Here is a 24694-nt window from a genome sequence, read left to right as displayed (position 1 = left end):
AAGTGTTCAATTAAAGCAGATCAAGCTAGTATGACTAATTACAGTAAGTTGACTAGAACTCTTTGATTAAAGTAGTGTTCAACTTGAGTTAGCCGGGTCAAGTTAATAGGAATAATTAGGGTCAAATCGTAAAACTAAGTATGGTTTGACATTTCTCGAACCAAATCAAATCGTAAAAATACAGTTTGACATTTCTCGAACCAAACCAAAGCATAAAAATATGGTTTGATATTTCTCGAACCAAAATGTAAAAATACGGTTAGACATTTCTCAAACTAAACCAAACCATATTAATGTCAAATCGGACAATCTTCTCTCTAAAGAACATCTCAATAAGTACCCTATTCCAATTTCCAGATGATGACAAACGTATAGTTTTATTAGTTGATCATAATTCTTATTTACATGAAAGTATCGCTCAAATTCAGGTTTTTAATTCTTATTTACACAAACTTACAAAGTCTATCACTATAAGATATGAAGTACTCAAGTACTCGTAGTATAGACGGATACTTGTAGAGGCTTCAATAATAATTAAAACAAAAGTAGCGGCATAATAATAAAAACTATTTCATCATAATTAAAAAATTAAAATCAAGAAAAGGCATTTTCTATTTCTTGATCTTGATAACCGACTTAACTAACTACAACAAATGGATAAATCAAAGATTAATCGGTTTGTATAGTATGGAACTTTGGATATAAAGTAACAAATAAACACATACCATTATAAATACCCTTTCACACTAACATTCTAATTCATTTCATCATCAACTCATTCAATTTCCACGTACTACATACTCCAAAAGTCCAAATTTCCTTCTGTTTTTCCTTCAATCACAACAAAAAAAAACATTCCATCCATTTGAATCAACTTGATTCCACAACTTTAGTTCTGTTTTGCTGTTGTTATTAACTAGTAATGGTGGGTTCGAGTTCACATGAAGCCGCGTCTATGGGTTGGGAAACACCACTTACTCCTGATGCTAGTGCTGATCTTTTTTATATTTTGCGGTCTGAGATATACTATTTTGGGATGACCGTGTTACAGATGTTGACTAAGGAAGATGTACAGAGGAGACCGGTTGATTCGCGTGGAATGCCTGCTGAACTAAAAAGAGTGAAAGATCAGCAGCTTAAGAAGTTCATTCGGAGGTGTCTGATTCCTACAACTGTTGTGACTACTGTAACTGATCTCTTGAATGATCCGTTTCTTGCACCGAGTGATCCGAATGTGAGTGTTCCTGTGGATGATCAGAGGGATGTATTGCTTCTGCCGTCTGCTAGGGAAATCAACAGAGGGCGTGAATATGATAGCAAAACTTGTGGCTGAATATGATAGCAATGAGGGCAGTGACAGTAACATGGTTTTAATCTTTGACAGTGTTTCATCTCTTCGGATTTCATCTACTGAGAGAACTGTTGTGAATCATCAGACAAGTGCTCCCCCAATAATAATGCCACACAACCAAGATGCGCAACAGGATCAGCAACAACAACAACATCAGCATGGAATGCCTGATGACAATAATGCAGCCGCATCTGATGAAGAGGTCCAACAGAACCAAGACGCGCAGCAGGATCAGCAGCAGCAGCAGCAGCAGCATGGAATGCCTGTGTTGCATAACATCGATGCATCTGATGATGTTGAAGAGGGAATGCCTGTCTTGCCTGACATCAATGCATCTGCTGATGAAGAGGGAATGCCTGTCTTGCCTAACATCAATCGGCACATCTGATGATGAAGAGGCCCGACTGACAGCTAATGCAATGGGTCTGCCAAATCAGGAAACACTTGCAAGGTGAATCGTCTGATCGGAGTAGATACAATGAGGGAAGTGGCAACAGGAGGACACAATATATAGTTCCATCAGAAGGCTGTTATTTCTTGGCAGTAGCTTATTCTAGGCTCATCAGTTTAATTGATTCTTTAGTACAAATTAGACTTTGGTTTGTGTCATAGTACAGGAATTTTCTGAATAATTCTAGGTATTTAGTGATACTTTAGTGTTTCAATAAGTATGATTTCTTAGTTTTAGGTCCAACTGAGATTAAAATCTTTCGTTCATTGTCATTTGTTAATGTGTATGAATTAATTATATGAACATTGGTGTGTTAGTTATAAGATTTAAATAAAATGTGAGACTATGCAATTTGATTTTCTTATTGTGTAATTAGTGTCTTTCCACATACAATTTCTTTACTTTTCAATCCTCTCATCTCGTTACTCTATAATTTTTTTTATTTTTTTTTTTTGAAAGGACTCAATAACTTAATTACTATTAAGTGTCTTAAGCACGAGCAATAATTTTCCATCACTAGAGATCTTAAATAAAGTGTTCAATTCGTGAGCTGGATCAAGTTAGTATCACAATTAGAGCTGGCTAGAGCATAGTATTATCGTGTCATCTCTACTAATAGGGTCTTTGTTGAGGCTAATAGTACAGAAATGTAATTAGTGTCACAACATTGGTGTGTTAGTTATAAGATTTTAATAAAACTTGAGGCTATGCAATTTGTTTTTCTTTCTTTATAGTTAGTGTCTTTATTATCGTGTCATCTCTAGCTAGTTCTCTACTAATAGGGTCTTGGTTGATGATGAGGGTGACTTTGACTATGTTTATGCAACCTCTACTACTCTGATGAGGTGAGCAGGGCAAAGCCAGGCCATTTGTCCTCTAAAATTAAAATTAAACAAACGAATTTAGTTAGGTAGTCACTTAATAAAATTAGAAGAAAAAAAAATAAACAAAAAATCAAGAAAGGGCATTTTCTGATTCTTGATCTTGATAACAGATTTAACTAACTACAAGTGGATAGATTGAAGATTAGTCGGGTTTGTTTATATTATGGTTTGTACATAATTAACAGCGAAATATTTACCATTATAAATACAGTATGTTATTTCGTATGTATACTCACAAGTCACATTTTTCAATATTTTCCACAAACGATTATTTTTGGTAGTAATCAACTAGTCATTTAAAAATAAAACCTGTTAATCAAAATAAATCTTTCTTGAATATAGGGCTAATTAAAGATTTTTTTTTTTTAAAAAAAAAAAAAAAATCAAGAAAGGGCATTTTCTAAATCTTGATCTTGATAACTGACTTAACTAACTACTACAACTGAAGATTAGTCGGTTTGGATATAAGTAACAACCCAAACACTTGCCATTATAAATACCCTTTTACTCTATCATTCTAATTCATTTCATCTTCAACCCCATTATTCAATTCAAATATTCTGTTTTTTCTCCTAATAATCCTACGAAAATTCCATCCATCTATAGAAACCAACTTCATTAGCTAGATTCCATTACAAATCTTTCTTTAGTTCTGTTTTGCTGTTGTTATTAACTAGTATGGCAGCTTCGAGTTCAAGCGGAGGAAACGACGATTATACGGTTATGGAGACAGATCCTACAGGGCATTACACAAGGTACAGTAAGCTGATTGATGAAGGCGATCATAAAGAAGTTTATTTGGGATATGACAACAATAATGGCAGAGAAGTTGCTTGGTGTAAGAAATTTCTTAAACGGAATGATATTCTTACTTTGGTTAGAGAAGCTAAGTTGTTGAAGAATTTTAATCATCAGAACATAATAAAATGCTACCATTATTGGGTTGACGCAGAAACCAAAGTTGAGTTCAACATGATTACTGAGCTTTATTCTGGGAATTTGAAGAATTACACTCAGAAACATCAGGTTAAAGAAAACAGTTTTGCAATCAAGAAATGGTGTCAACAGATTCTGTCAGGGCTTGATTTTCTTCACAGTCAAAATGAACCTATTATTCACAATGATCTCAAGTGTGAAAACATCTTTGTTGTTGGAAATTCAGGCACGATTAAGCTAGGAGATTTGAGTGTCGCGAAGATTCTTGCACCCAAGAGTAGTCCTCAGTATAAGATTGATTATACTCGTAGGATGGAATGGTCTGAGATAAACTGTGTTGGGTTGTGCGCACTACAGATGGTGAATAAGGATGCTGCAGACAGCACATCACGAACAATGGATATGAGGCTATTGAAAAAGGTACAAGACCGAGGGCTTAAGAGCTTCATTCAGGTGTGTGTGTTTCATGCTGATGTTGGAACTACAATAACTGATCTCCTGAAAGACCCGTTTCTTAGATCGAGGACTGCGCCTTCTAGCAGCACATCAGTACCATCTGCTGGGCCTGTATTTCAACTGCAGCGTTCTTTCAACACTAATGCAGCTGCAGCTGCTTCTGAAAATGCCCGACTGATGGCGCAAAGACTCGCAAGGCAGCAAAGTGATCGAAAAGTCTGATGGGAGTGCTTAAGATAAGGGAAGTGGCAACAGGAAGACAGAGTATAGTTGCTTCAGAAATCTGTTATATCTTGGCATGTCAGTAGCTTATTTCTAGATTCATCAGTTTTAGTCATAGTACAGAAATGTTCTGAATAATTCTAGGTATGTTAGTGATACTTAGTGTGTCAATAAGTATGATTTCTCAGTTTTAGGTCCAACTGGGATTGAATTGTTTCGTTTCTTGATTAATTTTCATTGTAATTGTGTGATTTAGACAAATGAACATTGGTGTGTTAGTTATAAGATTTTAATAAAAGCAGAGACACTGCAATTTGATTTTCTTTCTTTATAATTAGTAGCTTCATTCTATGTCTTTTTTTTTTTTTATAAAAAAAATTTTCAATCCTTTCATCTCTTTACTATAATTAAGCACGGGCTATAAATTTATGTCACTAGAATTCTTTAAATAAAGTGTTCAACTAAAGCGGATCAAGTTAGTATGACACTATGACCAATTAGAGTTAATTGAATAGAATTCTTTGATGATTAAAGTGTTCAACTTAATCCGGATTAAGTTAATAGGATCAATTAGAAGTAGTCAAGTAGTGTTGTGTTATGTCAACTTGGGAATTAAGGGTGAATTTGATTTAAACCAAATTAAACCTAGAGCTGTCAATTTGGGTAAACGGGTCGGGTTTAGGTTGGGTTAGTGTGGGTCGGGTTAACTTGGGTCGGGTCAATACGGGTTAATGTCGTAACCTATGCGGGTCGGGTTCGGGTTGGGTCATGCTTGAGTCGGGTCATACATTTTACCGGGTTTGGGTCGGGTTAATAAAAGGTCGGGTTACATTCGGTTCGGGTGAATAATAGGTCGGGTTAAATTCGGGTTTTTACGGGTTAAAACGAGTTAGGATCGTTCACAGGTTTGAGTCGGGTTTGGTTCAAGTCAATTATTTGCGGGTTATAATCAGGTAGGGTCATTCTCGGGTTCGGTTCAAGTCAATAATTTGCGGGTTATAATCAAGTTTGGTCATTTTCAAGTTGGGTCATTCTCAGGTTCATGTCGGGTTCGGTTCAAGTCAATAACTTGCGGGTTATAATCAGATCGGGTCATTTCCAAGTCGGGTCATTCTCGGGTTGCGGGTTATAATCAGGTCGGGTCATTTTCAAGTCAAGTCATTCTCGGGTTCAAGTCAGCAAGTCAATAATTTGCAGGTTAAATCAGGTCGGGTCATTTGCAAGTGGGTTCATTCTCGGATTCAAGTTGGCAAGTCAATGATTTGCGAGTTATAATCAGGTCGGGTCATTTCCAAGTCGAGTCGTTCTCGGGTTCAAGTCAGCAAGTCAATACTTTGCGGGTTATAATCGTGTCGGGTCATTTGCAAGTCGGGTCATTCTCGGGTTCAAGTCGGCAAGTCAATAATTTGTGGGTTCTAATCATGTCGTCATTTCCAAGTCGGGTCATTATCGGGTTGAGTTTTGGGTCAGGTTAGTAATATATCGGGTAAAATTCGGGTCGTGTCAATAGCAAGTCGAGTTGAATTTGGGTTGGGTCAATAACCAGTCGGGTTGATTTCGAGTCGGGTTTGTATTAGGTCGGGTTGAATTTCGAGTCGGGTTAGTAACAGGTCGGGTTAAATTCGGGTTGGTTTAGGAATAGGTCATGTTGAATTCAGGTCGGCTTAAATTCGAATTTTGACGGTTTAAAACGGGTTTGGTTCAATTTCGGTTCAGATCAGGTTTGGTTCAGGTCAATAATTTACGGAATACATTTGGGTCGGGTCATCTCTAGGTCGGTTCATGTTCAGGTTCGGGTCTCAAATATTCGGGTCAACTCGGGTCTAGGGTTGGTTTCAGGTCGGGTTAGGTCAGTTCGGGTCACCATATTTTCGGGTTTAGACGAGTCGGTTAATAATCGGATTCGAGTCGGTATTTCGAGTCGGGTCAACTTTTGATAGCTCTAATTAAACCTACGTCAATTTCATGTTCCTACAAAGGAAACCATGTTAAACATACAGCAATTTCGTATCGCAGAACCATTACTTAAAGTAAAGATGAAGAACAAGCAACATAACACTTCGCAGTTCACACTCATCCATCCTCTTTTCTTATAACACATGAAGCTTTTTCAAGAAAACATGAACAAACTTTTACAGATCTTCTTCGATATTCAGCCGTCTTGTCAAAACCCTTGGTTATTTTTATACAGTACTAAACTCTCCTTAAAAGTCACAAAAAATTTATGTATTTTCCACATGTTGTGTGTGGTGACTTTTATAATTATAAGAATACAGTCTATCATTATCAAATTCAAAAAATGTAATCTTCTCAACATTGAAAATCCCCGTACAAATACTTCTCGTAAGAAACCAAAAGGCTTTTGAATTTGCATCTCCGGTATACCACAGCCGCCATGATTTATTCCCACCATCCTCGACCAAAACCCATATGAAGGTACAATCCAAAGACATACCGAAAATTACTATAGATTCACCGAGGAAAAAATTAATTTTGACGAGACTTGTTTGTTTAAGAGCATCAAATCCAAACCAGTACAAACCACCCTTACAATAAAATTTATCCCCACCTATAAAACTAAGGCCTCGAATGTGTGCATTCGACCTATCTTTAAATTACATTCCTACTTCAATTCTATCATTTATTCCTCACATAATAGAGAGAAGTAGAAATGTAATTTAGGGACGGAGGGAGTATCATACAAAAAAAGACGCAAAAATTAGAGTTTTTCCTATACTTTTTTCGAGTTTTTCATAATATAATTAAAAATTTAGCATTTTTAAAATAAAACTCTAAAATTGGTCCAAAGCGGTCCGGTCCGGGTTCGGTCCTAACTTAACCGGTCCGGTCTTCGATTCTTGAAATTAAAATTTTCGGTCTTCGTTTTGGTACGGGTCGGCCCGGTCTTGAACTGATGAACAGCCCTAGATTTAGATAGATTTTGTAGGATAAAAAAGTTAGTTAGAGTTTTATTTTCAATGTTAAATTAGTTTTGTGCCTCGTGCGATGTCCGGGTTGTTTATTGAATTTTAAGATAAATTTAGGGCTTTTTGTCAAAAACTACCTAATAAAACCCATATTTTGCGAGAAACTACCTAATAAAAAAAATGTTGTAATAAACTACCTAATAAAAGTAAAATGTTGTAAAAAAACTACCTAACAAAAAATAAAATGTTGTAAAACACTACCTATACTGAATTTTCACTGTTGATCGACCTCAAAACACTCCCAAAACCACCGCTTTCATTCCCAAAATTAACACAACTTGCTTGAACTCATCTCCACCACATGTAAACCACCTTTCAACCCCAAAACCACCACCTCTAACCCTAAAAACCACCATCCCGAAACACTAATCTACCCTCACCAACTCGGAATATCCTTCAACCACCCCGAAAATAACCTTACCACCTTGAAAACTAACCCTCACGGTGGTTTTGGGGGTGTTCTAAGGTGGATCAACATCCTAAAATTAAGTCAACGATGGAATTTCAGTCAAAGGTAGTATATTACAACATTTTATCTTTTATTAGGTAGTTTCTTACAACATTTTTTTTATTAGGTAGTTTCTCACAAAATTTAGGCTTTATTAGGTAGTTTCTCCCAAAATGTCCATGAATTTATAATCTATATGTCAAAATTTAAAATATATCAATAATACAGAATTAGTTAAGAAATTATGTGTTTTTCTGACGATTTGTTATCTAGTAGGCATGTAATTACTAATAATAATGTTGGTGAAAATGTTCGCTTTAATAAATTTAAAAAAAATTTAAAAAAATTAGCAAAAAATGAACTAAATAAAATAAATGTTCAAAGCACGTTGATTGACCCGAACCCAAAACTTTGGGCAAGGGTTGAATATTTCTTGACTAGTAACCTAAAATGACCCAATCCGAAATGTTTCATGACCCAACCCTAAGGTATCCATTCTATTAGATTGTGAAGTATATATATATATATGCAAAAGACACTACTAGAAAACAGGCCATTTCCGATGGAATTTAAACCCTGAAATCCGTCGGAAAAGACGTTTCCGACGGAATTCCGTCAGAACTGATCGTCGGAAAAGGAGTTGTATGAAAATTGACCTTTTCCGACGGAATTTTTGTCAAAAGCGGTTTTTCTGGTACCGAAAATATCCGTCGTAAATTTCCAACGGATTTAAATCCATCGGAAAATTACGATGGAGGAAAATGCTGCAAAAAAAATTTAAAAAAAAAACACGCCGCACCACCACCGTTGCGGCGTATCACCACCTCCAACCACCTAAAAACCCGAATGATCCACCACCCCTTCCCACCACCACCACAATATATAAAACCCTCAAATAAAACAGCTCCCACCACCCCTGTCCACCTCCCACCGCCACCACCACTCACCATGCCACCCCCAACCCAGATCTGCCTACAAATCCCACCACCACAACCCTACCCTAACCCAAATTCTCCACAATCACCCACTGCGCTACCACAACACTAACCCTAACCAGATTTACAACCCCAAACCCACCTAAACTAATAAACCCAGATCTACAACCCTAACCAATCCGACCAAACAGCCCATCATAAGCGAAACACTCCACCACCCACCCTAACCGAACCAGACCTCCACCCACCTAAAACCAGCCACCACAATCGCCGAAAACCATAACCACATCCTAAAACTTAACCAAAAAAAAAAGAAAATTAAAACAAGAAAACATACCTTTTAAATCGAAATCGACTTTAAATTTAACCTCAAACATGGTTAATAAGGCCAAATTCGACCAAGAAAACTCTTGATCTAGGGTTTTCTTGGTCGAAATTGGCCTTAAAAACCTTAAAAATTGAAATGGCGTAGAAGCTAGGAGCAGCGGCGTTTGGCGGTGACAAAAGGAAGAGGAGAAGAAAAAGATCGAGAAAAGGAGGAGTAATATGGAGAAGCAGAAGACAGAAGAAATGAGGAGGAGAAGGAGAAGAACAAGATCGAAGAGAGAAGGAAAAGAGCAGGGAAGGAGAAGAGAGAGAATCTGAGAATGAGAGGTGTGAGAAAAGAAAGTGAAAATGAAGGGGAAAAGGGGGCAGGTGATGCCGTAGGGTTTCGGGTTTTATTTAATATATATATATATATATATATATATATATATATATATATATATATATATATATATATATACATACATACATACATAAAGTGAAATCCGTCGGAACTAGTTAAAATTCCGTTGGAAATTTTACGACGGAATTTGATTCCGTAGGAAATTTCCGACAGAATTTAATTCTGTCGGAAATTAATTGTTTTCCGACGGAATTTCCGTAGGAAACTAAGTTTTTTTCGACAGATTTAAATTCTGTCAGAAATTTACGAAGGAAAATCTAAAGTCGTCGGAAATTTTCGACGGAATTTAAATTCGTCGGAAATTTTGACTTTTTCGACAGATTTTGGTATCCGTCGAAAATTGAGCTTTTTCTAGTAGTGAGATTTTCACAAAAAACGTATTTTATATTGTGTATTTAGAAAAATTGAACAAAGATTAAGTAAATATTAAATTAATAATTTTATCGTAAATTCCTACCCCCTCGTTTCATAATAATTGCAACACTTTTTTTTTTCATCTGTTTCATATTAATTGCAACACTTCTTTATTTGATAAGAACCCACAACTTTATATATATATATATATATTTCTCTCTCCTACCAACCCCACTTACACTACTTCCTTTTTTTTTTTTTTTTTGAAGAAACTTACACTACTTTTTTATTATTTATCTCTCCTACAAACAATTAAATATATCCCACTTACTATACTATATGTTAAAAAAATTCTCCTTTTGGTCCCGACCTTATAATTTTTCTAAACTTTGTGTCAACCTTACTGTGTCCAATTATTATGAAACGGATGGAGTATAATATTATCATTTTTTTTTTTTCTGTTTTTGTTTTTTCCTACTTTACTACTGTTTGCAATAAAGTTTATTTCAATTTTTAAAAAAAACATTTTGATAACATATATATGTACATGTATATCCTTTATTTTACACTTAAAAGTAATATTAATAATAGCACGGGTATTAAACTAGATTTTAATTTTATTTTTTAATATAAAAATCATATATACCTAGTTTATTTATTTTTTTATAAATAAAGTATAATACTTTAGTGTTTCAAAAAAAAAAGTATAATACTTTAGTAATAACCTTGACATTCGTATAAGTATAAAATAATAATGATGGAATTAGTATTGCAATTTTTTACAATATACTTGGAAAATTTAGTAATTACCGTGCAGTACTTCATCTAAGTAGTAACTAACTAAGGGTCTGTTCACATTTACTTAATTTCAGTTCAGTTCAGCTCCAATCAGTTCACTTCAATTCAGTTCAATTCAACTCCTAATTTCCCTCTCTCATAAAATATTCATTTTAGCTCATTTCAGCTCTAATCAGTTCAGTTCAGCTCCAATCAGTTCAGTTCAGTTCAGTTCAGCGTAATTCAGTAAATATAAACAGACCCTAAATGATAAAATAAAGGTGAATCAATTTGAATATATCTTGGTTTGCATGTAACAACCAAACCCTACCATTATAAAATAGCTATCTTTATTACCATCAATTTGAATATATCTTGGTCTAGATCCAATTATTCTGTTTTTCTTCAAACCCTAAAAAAATCTCAACCTATTATATAGAAATCAACTTGATCCAATTACAAATCTTTCTTTAGTTCTATTTTGCTGGAACCCGCCATTAGTAGTTGAGCCACACACAAGAATTACGAATGATTTTTAAAAAAAAATTGTACTGAAACAAAATGAAAAAATCATTAGACTCTACCATTAATACACCAAGGTTCAAATGACTGCAATAAAATCATCTCAAACAATTTTAAACTACAGTAGTATTACAAAAAATGACACCCATTTTGTCTTATCTCCTAATACACCCTCTATTTCCAATACACCTCCTTCCATTTTCCTTTCCCTTCAATTACTCCAATCCTTCATCTTAAATCTAGATCGATTGCACGCAACAACCAATGAATTATTTTTCTTAATTATTCGAAAGGCTTTACAATGGTTGCATCTTACATTATATCACTTGAAGACCATTTCCATAATAGTAAGAATCATCTTATTTGCACCCTCTACTTTATTTATTTACTAGATTAACTTCGTGCGATGCACAGTTTTAAAATAAGAATTGAATTATAGACTTTTTAACACGTACTGAAAGAAAATAACTTCCTCATTTTTCCTAACTAATTTCTAATTAAATATGAATATACAATTCCCGAAAGTGCATAATTTTCATATTTAATTAAGAAATTTCAATTAAATTATATTACTCCGTATTAACTATTGTTAACAACTCATAAATAACCAAATAGCATAACATTTGTAGAAAACCCAAAATTTAAAATTTAAAAATTCAAATGGAATATATTTTCCAAGTTATGTTAAATAGGGTAGCTTAAAAAGCAAAAATAATATGACATCATCCTTGCATTTTGGAGGGAAAAAATTAAATAAAAAAGTGACACATAGGCAATGGTGACATCAACGGTTATTATTATTATATATATATATATACACACACTAGGTTAAGTCCCGTGCCATGCACGGTCATAATTAAACTTTACAACAAAAATTATAAATGATGGTGTTAATTATTCAACAATATTTTATCCAAAAAAAAAAAAAAATTGTAACAAAATAACTTGAATTTTAATTTATACCAATTAATACCAAATTCATAAAGGTTATTGAATTGAATTTTATTAAAAAAATAAATAATATAGTAATAGAAATTTAGAAGCTATAAGGTTTTACATAAGAAAATGAAAATATTAGCTTATATTTGTTCACACACTTTGACCCATATGTGAACTCATGTACATTTGTCCTTATAATTTGTTAACACACTTTGACCGGCATAATATAAAAATTTAGTTGATTTTATATTACTTTATGATAATTAGTATTATGTAATTAACTTTTTTTAAATATATATTTTTAGTGAGTAGTATGGGTTTTACATTGCATAAATGCATAGATCAGAGTAATTAGATTGTAGAAAAGTGTTTGGTAAATAGCTGATTGTTTAAAGCTAATTGATTATGTGAAATGACCAATAAACCAATTGTAAGGTAGGTAGTTCATATTAGAAATTTTAATTAAATGGGGGTATAAGTGTCATTTCAATATAAGAATTGAATAGGCTAATTGAAAAAGCTCCCAAAAGGAGCTTTTTGAAAAAGAGCTTATTTAGTGGAATAAGCTCTTTAAACAAGCTACTTACCAAACACCTTGAATTGACCTATTTAATAGTCAATAAGCTAATGTAGGTCAAATAAGCTAGTTACCAAACACATCCTATGTTGTTGGATTATTGTCATAATGTTTGCTTTTATAATTTTTTATTTCCATAATTTTAATAATATTTAATTAAAAATATAGATGGTCAAAGTTGTGTCTCGATAATTCTAGCTTATAAAAAATGGAGGGAGTATAATATAATAGAATGATTTTATGATTTTGTTCAGTTGTTCTTGTAAACATTAGATATAATTTTAAGATTTATTCAAAGTATGCTACCAAATTATTTTTCTATTTTTAATTTAAATAAATTAGATTGTCAAATAGAAAAAAAATTGATAATATTATAATAATCTTAGATAATGATGTATTTCAATACCTTATTTTTAATCTATAGTATATTTCAATATTTGTAATTAATAGATATCTCGTATATAGAAAGAATATGTGTTAAAAAAAATTAATTGAGTATGATTGGATTAAATGTGCTATCAAAATGGAAATAAGAATTATTTGTATGTTATAAAATGGAAGTCATTAAATTTCAACAACAAACACACAAAAAAAAAAAAAAAAAAAACAAAACAAACAAAAAAACAAAACAAAACAAAACAAAACAAAACAAAAAAAAAAAAAAAAAAAAAAAGGAAAGTAAAAAAGGCGGGAAATTTTGTAATGACACCGTGACAAGTGTCACTTTAGGTTTGCTTTTAGTATAGGTTAATTGATTGATTATTCATAAGATTATAGATTCTTGTTTGACATAGGCTATATTTTTTTTTAAATGGTAAGATAAAAAATTATTAGGAAGCCCTCCTCACGAAGGGTATTCCTAATGTGTCAGTCGAAAAAATAAAATACAAAATAGAATTATTACAAACATTAATATCCATATTATCATAAATTAAATACCCCACGTTAGCAATTCAATCCACTGCGTGATTTGCCTCTCGATAGATATGCTGGATAGTCAATTATTATAGATTCTTGTTTGACATAGGCTATATGCGTGCCTTTATATTCTTAGAGATTCCGTATATACTACATCTCGTTAGTGGTCAATTAACGGATACAATTAAGTGATTCTGGCTATCGTGCATGGTTGGTGACCACATAATACACTTTTATATAATAATTAAGTGATTTCATGATTGGTTAACTTAGTCAAACTTGTTATAATAATATTGTCTAGCAGAATTAATTGAATTACTGATCAGTATCAGTTTGGACAGTTTCTAGTGAATTAATATATAAATAAAGAATATTTCAGAAGTATCCGGTGAATTAGTGATCTAAGGAAAAAATTATTATCAAGTTGACATTACGCATACTTAATAGTTTAAGTTTATACTCCTTCTGTTCTCTTATTATTGTCTCATTCTGACATTTTATTTGAAATCGTACCAAATAGTACTCCCTCAATTCTCTTATGTATAGTTATGTACAGTTCATTTCCATTTGACACAAACACAAGCTAGAATTGAGAACTGGAAGGAGAAAGTACATAAAAAGAGTGGAATGTACAAGATATATGAGCGAACCACAAATTAAATAATATATACATGAAAAAAATTGTAGCTATAAAGTATAAAGTATATGCTCAAGGGTAAGGGTAGTATAAATAGTTAGAGAAAATGTTGTAGCTGAGTGAATTAAAAAAATATGAAGGTAATTTGCTATTTTCATAGTGTCTAAAAATGCTAATATATAAAATGGGAACAACTTTTTGAGAGGCCTCAAAACAAAAATAAGAACTATATTTGGAGGGAGTAATTGCCTAATTGGTTAGATTATAAGATTTGTACTTATATCTCGGCTATCAAATTCCCATTAGAGTAATTTGGAATTTGGAAGTTCAGATTTTCTTATACTTCCCTTCTAATTTTTATGGGGTTTGCCCACTTATACCAACCTGGGCTGATATGTGCGAGACTCTTCAATTAATATGTGAGTGGTCTCAATTTTGAACTCAGTTAATGTCTTGGTTTATTACTCGGAATACAATAATTGTGTATGAAACTAATTACACCGATTTGTACGTGATATATACATGTGTTTTTAAATTTATACATACCAAATTAAAAATATATATATATATATATATATATATATATATATAATGCTTATTTTTAGTTATAAGGGCTACATATAATTTTACCCTTATACGAGTAATAATGTCTATACTTTTAAGTATGTGTTTTAGCTGCAATCTAATAATACGGGGTATATCAAAATTGCATATTAGCATGAAACTGGTGTATGTTCTAATTTGCTGGTCTAATGTTAGTTTAAAACCGAAACATTGCTTACATATATAGGTTTTTTTATTAATTTTTTTTTTTAAAGACTCTGATCAATCCAAACATCAATTCTTACATAAAACACTTGAAAATAAGGAAAATACGTGAATGAATGGAATCCTTCACCTTCAAATCTCATCAATAACATTATAATTTAAGACGAGAATAACCAAATCAGCCAAGCATTAACTTCGGAGTATAAAACATGAAATGGTACTCCGTAGTAGGTTGATATCTTCTCAGCTTCCATATTGAAAAATACAATACTCTATTACAAAATCAACCAAAGACAATACTCTGATTATACAAATTCAACAAAGGACAAAAAGTAAGTGGACACATTAAGTGTACCACAGCTCATCACTAAATTAAAAAACCTTAATAGATCTGTCAAGTCTACGTCACACCAAATTATTAATTATATTAAACCCCAAAACAGAAAAATTAATACAAATAAGCGGCGACTTGCAACCGAGATACCTCTATTAGTAAATCAAAAACATTATTTCTCTTTATAAATCCACCAAATATATTTCATCAATTTATTCAACTTCTAATCTCTAATTTTCCCTCTCTAAATTGATCGAGATTTTTCTTTTTTAATTTCTAGAAATCGAATTCAAATCTTTGTGGAATAAATTGAAGATGAAGGGCTATTGACTAACAACATTTATGCATGTCGTTGATATTCAGACATCTAGCTTCTCCAAGCCCGGTAATATTTCTGTTCTCGACCATCCCCTTGTTTAAGCGTTTGTTATTTGCATATAATCATATATTACGTTATATAAACATTAAATATATTTCTTAAAGTTGTACTATATGAATATTTGAAACTATATATGCTGTCTTTGGTTGTTAATTGTTTATTTATTTATTTATTTTTCTTTTTTACTTTACTTTCATATATAGACTATGCATGTTTAACTAACATTTTCAATAATGTTTAACTATATATGATGAGTACATCCTAGTTTTATTCAGCTCGCTTTGCCTTAATTAGTTATGTTTTAAGGTAGTTTGTTGTAATAAAGGGTAAGTTTTTGTATGTTTTTGGTGTTTAGAGAGCCACAAGGGGCGTGGGTGAGAATCAATCTCAGGACCTCCTAGAATCAGGAGGAAAACTCTAACCACTTGAATTATCCCTCACTCTCAAGTTTTTGTATGTAAGCTAAGGGAGAAGTTGTAAGAGACTTGCTTTTATGACAAAAATTGATAGATTGATGTTGAATTGTTGATTTTGTATCTAAATCAAATAAGTATATACTTGTAATCTTTTGATGTATTAAAATCAAAGTCAAAGATTGATGAAAAACTTTGCAAACTTCAACCTTAGAAAAAAGTAATACGACATCTACAATAAAAAAATAATAATAATAATAATAATAAAATAAAAATTCAGGGTATAATATAAATCATGTAAGATTTTAATTGGCAAAATCATAATCATTGTGTATGAGATCTGAATGTAATTTTTATCTTTACTATTGCATTACTTCAACCAATAATAATTAGTAATCCAATTGTTGATGAACGTAGTTTTTATAATTTACTATTGTATTAGAATTGAAGATGAAATTGTTGATGTAAGATAATAAAATTAACTCACCACATATTACACTTCTTTCTCTATCCTTTCTTTTTCGACCCGCTAGGGGCTTTTGTTTTTTTTACGAGTAAATGACACATGACTTAATATACTACACTTGTTATTTTAGTTGACACATCTTGACTTTAGCACTATTTACACACTCTTCTTTGATCATATTTAGTGTTTTATGCACAATAAAAAAATATACTCATGTGAGATCTTGTTAGATTTGTCAGAATATATATTTTCAAAATATCCACTTTTTATAGTTTTTTATTATCGATAATTACATATATCAATCGTTGAATTTGTACACTGGCATACATGACTAATAAAACAAATCAACTAAAAAAATGGAGAAAGTATATCTTATACAGATGAGACTAATTGGTGTATATTCTCTATAATAATTTGATTGTGTAGCTGATGAGATCTATATTTGAAGTCAAAGTTATGCGTTGACTAGTTTCATACAAGATTGTTGCAATTATTAATGAAAGAGTGTAGTATTGAGTACCATTGCATTGCATTAATTTTCATCTTTATGCTTTAATTTTTCAAAAAAACAAAGTAACAAATCTAAAATTTACTATCATGTTACATATTCATCAATTCATGCATAATATCCTTCAGGCCATTTTTGGGCCCATATTATCACAGGGTACTAGCACATGAGCAAAGAAATTATTAATTAATAACCTTAAATGTAGCATGTACAAGTTACAAGTCTTACAACTGAACGTGCATGGAAAATTGCCTTTAGGTGCTAATTGTTGTCACGATCTTGTTTGCGCAGATCATTTTGCGAGTAAAGATTGTTGCATGTGGTACGTATAACATTGGACCGATCGAGTTTTTATGAACAACAATTTAAATGGCAAATTGCTTCATGAAAAAAGTGAGTTAAACTTAGCAATGTGCTGGTTGCTTCTTGGGATGTGGCCATTGCTAAAAAGAAGGGCAAGTTTTCGAGTTCGACAAGCCGGAGGAGCTTCATACAGTGGTAGCTAACGAAGATTATATAACTTAGAAAGTGTTGCAATATATTGGTTAGTTCAGTTTTGGTTTTAAAAAAATCATAACTTTTATAATACTAATCTTGGCTGATGGAAACTGTTGCCTTAAGGCAATTGCTTAAAAATCTCTGCACTAGTTCTCAATGGAGCTATGCTGTGTTTTGGAAGCTTCAACAAGTAGAAAACTACAAGTAAGATATTCTTTCGTTTTTGGTCATATAATACTATTATATTAATCCCGGCCTCTAATTAATCACTTGATGTTCTAAAAAAGTTGTCATTTTCTCAAAAATTAACTATGTACGCTATATAATGGTAATGTGACGATTTTAGAAGGGATATAACGTAGCATTGTTACATATGCTTAATTTTATATACTACTTATGTTATATATTATTTATGTACAACGTGTAAGTTTTAAGTATTATTTGTGAGATATTAAATTTTCAAAAGTTACACATAATATGTGATGGAGGTAGTATGTAGAATTGAGACCTTTAGAAAGGTCAATAGACATTAAGACTACTACACGTATCAAATTGAATATATGGAATCGTCCTTGCTAAATGTTTGATAGCAGGTTGTAATGATTGTTGGATATAAACCCAGTTGTTCACCATGTATGCACTAAAACTTGATTATTTTCATTAGGGTATTGACCTGTGAAGATGTGTATTGCGACTCCGATAGGTCGTTACAGCAACCATGTCAAAGCCTATCAAGCAATCCTAATAACTCATCAAGTCAAGAAGACATACAAAGTTTTGGATATGAAGCAATAAACATTTGTGATGGTGTACAATCCTTGGGAGTATGCTATCCTATTGAATTTGCACTTGCTGATATGTCATGTTGTCAATATTTGCTAGGAGATGGGTATGATCTCTCTTACACTATTTAATTTATTTCGGAAGAATGGAATAATTATGAATTTATGATGGGGTGTTTGTTAGTTTGAATATGGAGATCAACTATTCAACTGGACTAAACATAGAGTTAGCCAAGCAACAACTTTAGTAATTACTCAACTTAATAGTGAGGTTTGTACTTACTAGTTACTAATTAAAAATTGTTTATCAAGCTCAGTTTGAGTTTAAGTTTAATTTGAGGGACTATATAATAAGATTCGCAATCAGGTTGAAGATGGTGAAATTAGGGTTTAAGAAAAGGGAATTGGGGGTGGGTTGGGGATAAAAATAAAATAAAATGAATTTTAAGTGGTCACGTGCACGCGACTGTTTTTTTTTTTTGCTGGAAAACAATCAATGGCCAAAATCTGATCAAAAGACCATTGCCACAAGTCCACAACCCAAATTTGATAAAAGAATCCACCTTCTTTAATAAAAAAGACCTTTACAACAAAAAAATCTACATAAAAGGACCTTTTAGACTGATCCTCCTATTAATAATGGTGTTAAAATATTTTTTCCATAATGTCCACACATGTATATTGAACAATAAAATGATGAATAGCTAGTAACACAATAATTTAAGTTTCCAATCACAAATTATAACACAACACTCTCAAATACATACATTCTCTGATTCAAAAACTTCCAATCCCACGTACCAATCTCAACGCTGTGAAGAATTTATTTTAATTGATGTAATTTATAAGTACAACTTGACAAAAATTGTAATTCGCTTGAATCTATTAATCAGGATGGTGGGAAGAGTGGCATTCGCAGAGAGTGATTTCTGGATCTATTCAGATGACATTGAATCAATTCAGCTCATTTCCAACTTAGGGGCCGGGGTGAGTTTGACCTTATGTTTTAATTTGCATGATAAATTTAATTTTCCTAAACTAATGCTTTTTTTTTTTTTTTTTTTTTTTTTTGGGGAAAGCAGTACGCTGATGATTGGCTTCTTCCCATTGCAGCAGGAATCAAGGTGAGTTGATTCCATCATACAAAAATGATGTTATAATATCCATCTCACAAATAGAGTATAAGAGTAATTATCAAGCTCACATTCAATTGTGCTTGAATTAAACTTGTTAATCTGATTTTGACTCAAGTTGAAATTAACCCAAATTTGATTTCATATTACAAATATATCAAATTAAATCTCAACAATAACAAATAATGAAAATTTTGAATACCCATTGCACGAGTACACGACCCTTCAATTTTATATGACCTGAACTAAACTGAATTCATTCATCCCGTGGCATGACTCATCAATTCTTTTTTTTTTTTTTTTTTTTTTTTTTTTGCAAATGAGGGGCACCCATCAATTCTATATGACCTGAACTAATTTGAGCCAACATTAACAACCTGCTTGCCAAGGTGCATCAATTATCTTGGAGACATTATTTGGCTCACTTGTTTGCTTATTTTTGTGCAGACAACATTACTAGCACCTTTGTTATCATATGGAGTTTTGCAATTGGGCTCATTTGAAAAGGTGACTGATCAAAAACCTTGTTAAATGTCAAAATTTTTCGCATTAGGTATATAATATTGGGACAATATTGCTCCTATTACAAGTTAAATAAAGGTACTAATAAATGCATATGTTGAAGAATAAATAGTGCTTATGTATCTATACGACTATACGATTATACATGCATACATATATGAATCACTTTAGTACTCCGTAGTTTGCATGTGTTGAAAAACAAATGGGCTTTTATGGGATGCTATGCAATTCAATTACAGTTCACATGTAACTTGTGTTTGAAACCGATCGAACAACACAAACCTCTAGATGAACAAAAAAAAAAAATACACAAATAATATCCTTTTTAAGCCCATATTTACTTGTCACATCGTCTCAATCTCCTATAAAGGCTATATTTAGGATATTACATAATATCCTTCATGCTTTAAATGTCCAAAAAAGTAGATTCAAAAATGTTTGTTTGCTGATATAATTGGCTTAGCTTACTTGATTAATGGTCATGTTTCGTCTAGATACTAACTCTGCAACAACCTGGTGTGTACAGTGTATTTCTTATATTGCTTTCTCTGCTACTAGTGTGAACTGTGGTATATATGACAGTGGCAATTTATGATATCTCATTGGCAGATTTTGATTCAAACTTGTTTTTTGTAATTTAGATTTTAGTATCCTTGTTCACCAATCACTTGTACGAAAGTATGAAGCTTATACCTTTTGTTTCTAATAACTGATTAGGTTGATGAAAATCTAGCCGTATGTGCTGATGTTAGAGATAGATTCTTCTCTCATACCTATATGACAACCATCGCGTTACCTGGTTATGTTGATGGTCCTCTTCTTTGCTCGTCGATTCTGATGGATGAACCAGAAAGCAACGATGAATCATCTTTCACTTACACCAACCTGCAAAGTATGGAATATGAGGATACAAATATAATTCATGATGCAGAATTCATAGAAAACGATTTCCCAGCCACTTATGATCAACTTGTTCCTTTAATGGAGGATAATTTTCTCGAGCTTGAGGAAATTTCCTGTATTATTGATGATCAGAACATGTTTTATCCATACTTGAATACCAATATTGAACCAATTACAAGCGAACTTCTCAGTATTGATACACCATCTGCAACAACAATGTGGATGTTTTCTTGCCATGAAGAAGATTTCAATGATGCTAGAGTCTCTGAAGACTCATCTGGTGGTATATGTTCTGATTCTGTTGTCAAACAAGTGAATTGTTCACCTGCAGCTGGATTTGCAGTAAATCACACTAACAGCAGAAATCTCGACGATTTCCCTACAGATTGTTTGTCAGAAGAGGCAGCAGAAATGTGGATGTTTCCTAGACATGAAGAATTTGATGGTGCTAGGGTCTCAGCAGAAACATGTACTGAGAGATGTTCTGATCCGGTTCCCAGAGAAGTGAAATTTCCTCTGACAATTGAATCAGGAGTAGGCCTAAATAGCAGCAGGAATCTCAGTGATTTTCCTAGAGACTGTGAGCTACAAGCAGCACTTCTTCAGCCAGTTTTCAGAATGTACAAAGACAGGCACTTGGAATGCACTTACAAGGAAAATGTGTACTGTCATGACGGATTTTGTTTTCCAGCAGTGGAATCGTGTGGACTAGTTGATGAATGTGGTAAACAAGAACATCTTTTGGCGGATGTGGTTGCTACTTCAGTTAATAATTCCTATGACAGTACTAGTTTCAATCGCTGTGAAACTAGCAAATCATCTGTAACCTCATTGGCAGAGACAACTGATACTATCTCAGCACCAGAGGAGTGCAACACTATGTCAGACAACCAAACCATGTTTGGTATGACTTCAGCCCCCTCATTGGAGAGCTTAGAAAGTGCAGCAATTGCAGATAAGCAAGGACTCGAACGCGCTTCTAAGTTGCTTGAACATAAGAATCTCAAGAAGCCCAAACATAGCAGGGGCAAGCAGGAGAAACCAAAGAGTAATGATAGACCGAGGCCAAGAGATAGACAACTTATTCAAGATCGACTCAAGGTGTTGCGCAAATTAGTCCCAGATGGTGCAAATGTTAGTAGTTCTAGTAAAATAACTTACTACTTTTTTCTGATTTGTCCTGTAAAATTCAATATAGTTTTTTTGCTTCACAGAGTAGCATTGATGGACTGCTAGATCAAACTGCAAAGCATATGATGTTCTTAAAAAGCGTGACAGAACGAGCAGAGAAAATGAAACAATTCAGAAGTCAAGAGGTACATGAACTCTTAAAACTACTACTACTAGTCTACTACTATATATGCTTTTTGATTTCAAGAAAATCCTATTTGTATGTATCTTCGAAACTTCTGTAACACTTTGAGCAGGGTACAGAAACTACCATACTCACATGTGTTACAATTAGCAAGTTTTGTTATCCTTCAAAGCAACGATTGCTCGTGACAAGTGGAATTTTAATTTGGAATCGGATGAAGAGGCCGGAGGAGTGATGCTTGATTCAAGGCTAAAAAATCTACCTGCTGAGGCTGCTATCCTCCTGATTTCGCAAATATAAGCTTCTTCTCTTGGCCCTGTATCCTTCAAAGAACATGAAATTTCCAACAATATAATGACATTTTTTAACTTTCTGCAGGATAATGTTTCTGTAGAAGGTGGAAATGACTTTAAAGCATGCCCTATTATTGTAAAAGATTTGGAACATCCTAGTCAATTTCAGATACAGGTAAATGCATGTTATCATCTTTTACTGAACTTCGAATCATCAAAAAAAAAAAAATAAAAAAAATGGTATGAATTAGAAATTTACTAAACTAAATTGGCTTTTCTATATACCTTGTTGAACAGATGGTCTGCAATGATGAAGGAGCCTTCTTTGAAATAGCAGAAGTAATGCACAAATTAAAACTAACCATCTTGAAAGGGGCTATGGAAGATCGTCGTAACAAGTGGGCAAGCTTCATAGTTGAAGTATTATACGTTACTCCATAGTTGTTATATTATGCATCAATTACTCACAATCTTTTCTCACTAAACATTCGCGGTATATTGGTTACAGGCTTCAAAGGGGTTTAACAAATTGGACATATTCTGGCCTCTAATGCGAATAATACAACAAAATGGTAACTGGATGACAGACCAACTGTGTCCTTAAATATGTATTCCTTTTCGGCGTTGGCTAAGAAGTGGCAATGAATGATATCTATGTTATTTACAAGAACGTAAACTTCGTGATCAACAGTGAAAGAAAGTTGTTATTATGTACAATAAGTTAATAAGTTTGTATCTAGCAAGCTATGTTTTGAGGTCTTAATACAACATTTTCACTCAGCTTGATTAATTGGATGCATAATCGTCGTTTGTTTGTTTAGTTATTCGTCTTTTGGGTTAAGTAGTCGATAATTAGTGTGTCAATGCTTAGGCTGAAGGTGTAGTTAGCAAGGAGCAAGATTGTATAAACGTCTGGCATGTCTAAATTTCAAGCCAAATGTATTACACTATTACTCCGTATTAGCCGCAATTGAAATATATATATATATATATATATATATATATATATATATATATATATATATATATATATATATATATATATATATATTTGAAAATAAATATATATATATATATATTTTTGAAACAATTTGATATATACTTTGAACATAGGATTTACATTTGTACATTTTTATTTTATTTTTTTTATTTTTTTTTTGAAAGACATCTCTACATTTAGTAATCTCGAAAATTAGTAAACAATTTGGGACGTAAGTGTAAGATAGTTGAACAAGTAGAAAATATAAGGCTTGTTCATTATATTTCCAAATATTGTTTTCAAAGATAAAAAAAAAATTAAAAAAAAAATAGAGTTTTAAGTTAAATATTTTTATAAAGGATTATGAAATATATATATAGTTAGTACTACATATAAACAATTGATGAGTTGGTCAAACAACCAAAATTTTTTAACACAAACAGGCGAACTATATTACATTAGGCTCCGTAAGAATTCAAAGGACCACATGAGTATTTTCATTTTGCATCAGTGGATTTCCAGCCAAATCAGAGCTAATGATGAAGTTTTTATTAAGGCAATTGTTGATCGAATCAACAATGTATTTAGTTTTAAAGTGTTATATACTTGTATTGAAATTCTTGATTTCTTAAGAATTATATGTAAGTGTCGTGTTTTCTGCTATATTTTATTAATTAAATCCCTTTTTTCTTGTAAAATAATAAAAAAATATTATATTAGGCTATGGTCAAACAACCAAAATAAGTTTTGCCTCAAATGAAAAGCTACTAAGAGTAGCTTTTTGGGTCTCGAGTGTAAGTGTGTAACTTTTACGCTATGTCGCTATGTTTGGATAGAGAGAAATTGAGGGAAAGGAAGAGAAGAGAAATGGAGGGGTACATCCTCCCATGTTTGGATACCTAATGTAAGGAGGATAGGGGAGGGATCCATTTTCCTTCCACTTTTAATAAATCAAATCCCTCCATTATTAGAGAGATTTGGAAGGAAAATGGAGGTCTCCTTCTCCCTCCCCTCGCCACCCTTTTCCTTCCCTCTTTTTTCCTTCACTATTGTTATCCAAACATAGTAATTAATTTAATTAATACGAAGTTGGTGATCAAGTGACATATGTCACGTAGGTCAATGCCGAATCTGAGATTAGGTCCTACTGCTTAAAAAAAAAATTTAAAAATTGTTATGTTCTTACAAGTAATTAGTACTTGTAATTAAAAAATAAAATAAAATAAATAAATAAATAAATTTGTTATGTTCTTACAAGTAATTAGTACTTGTAATTA

The 24694-nt window shown here is 32.4% G+C and overlaps 2 protein-coding genes across 2 annotated transcripts; both read left to right on the top strand.

The window, feature by feature from the left end:
- Positions 1-1770: 1770 nt before the first annotated feature.
- LOC145566254 (putative serine/threonine-protein kinase WNK11) lies at positions 1771-4300 on the top strand. The gene is made up of 3 exons (XM_081625728.1): positions 1771-1802; positions 2585-2647; positions 3364-4300. The coding sequence occupies exons 1-3, from the start codon at positions 1771-1773 to the stop codon at positions 4298-4300; spliced, it is 1032 nt and encodes a 343-aa protein (XP_081481854.1).
- A 13058-nt stretch (positions 4301-17358) lies between these two features.
- Positions 17359-23081, top strand: LOC145566252 (transcription factor LHW-like). The gene is made up of 10 exons (XM_081625727.1): positions 17359-17694; positions 18155-18379; positions 19166-19253; positions 19355-19396; positions 19853-19912; positions 20645-21964; positions 22045-22146; positions 22524-22613; positions 22736-22858; positions 22947-23081. Exons 1-10 carry the CDS (start codon positions 17594-17596, stop codon positions 23040-23042), a joined length of 2247 nt encoding a protein of 748 aa, XP_081481853.1. The 5' UTR covers positions 17359-17593; the 3' UTR covers positions 23043-23081.
- Positions 23082-24694: the final 1613 nt, after the last annotated feature.

This window comes from Chenopodium album, chromosome 11 (genome assembly GCF_948465745.1).
Source record: "Chenopodium album chromosome 11, dcCheAlbu1.1, whole genome shotgun sequence".
Taxonomy (NCBI): domain Eukaryota; kingdom Viridiplantae; phylum Streptophyta; class Magnoliopsida; order Caryophyllales; family Amaranthaceae; genus Chenopodium; species Chenopodium album.
This window is presented reverse-complemented; position numbering and strand designations above follow the sequence as displayed.

Excerpts from the sequence above, each read along its gene's own strand:
- LOC145566254 (XM_081625728.1), top strand. The coding sequence starts at position 1,771 with ATGGGTCTGCCAAATCAGGAAACACTTGCAAG. Across the intron at positions 1,803-2,584 it reads AATCAGGAAACACTTGCAAG|GGTCTTGGTTGATGATGAGG; the intron begins GTGAATCGTCTG and ends CTCTACTAATAG. Across the intron at positions 2,648-3,363 it reads ACCTCTACTACTCTGATGAG|TATGGCAGCTTCGAGTTCAA; the intron begins GTGAGCAGGGCA and ends GTTATTAACTAG.
- LOC145566252 (XM_081625727.1), top strand. The coding sequence starts at position 17,594 with ATGGAAACTGTTGCCTTAAGGCAATTGCTTAAAAATCTCTGCACTAGT. Across the intron at positions 17,695-18,154 it reads CAACAAGTAGAAAACTACAA|GGTATTGACCTGTGAAGATG; the intron begins GTAAGATATTCT and ends TATTTTCATTAG. Across the intron at positions 19,913-20,644 it reads AATTGGGCTCATTTGAAAAG|GTTGATGAAAATCTAGCCGT; the intron begins GTGACTGATCAA and ends ATAACTGATTAG.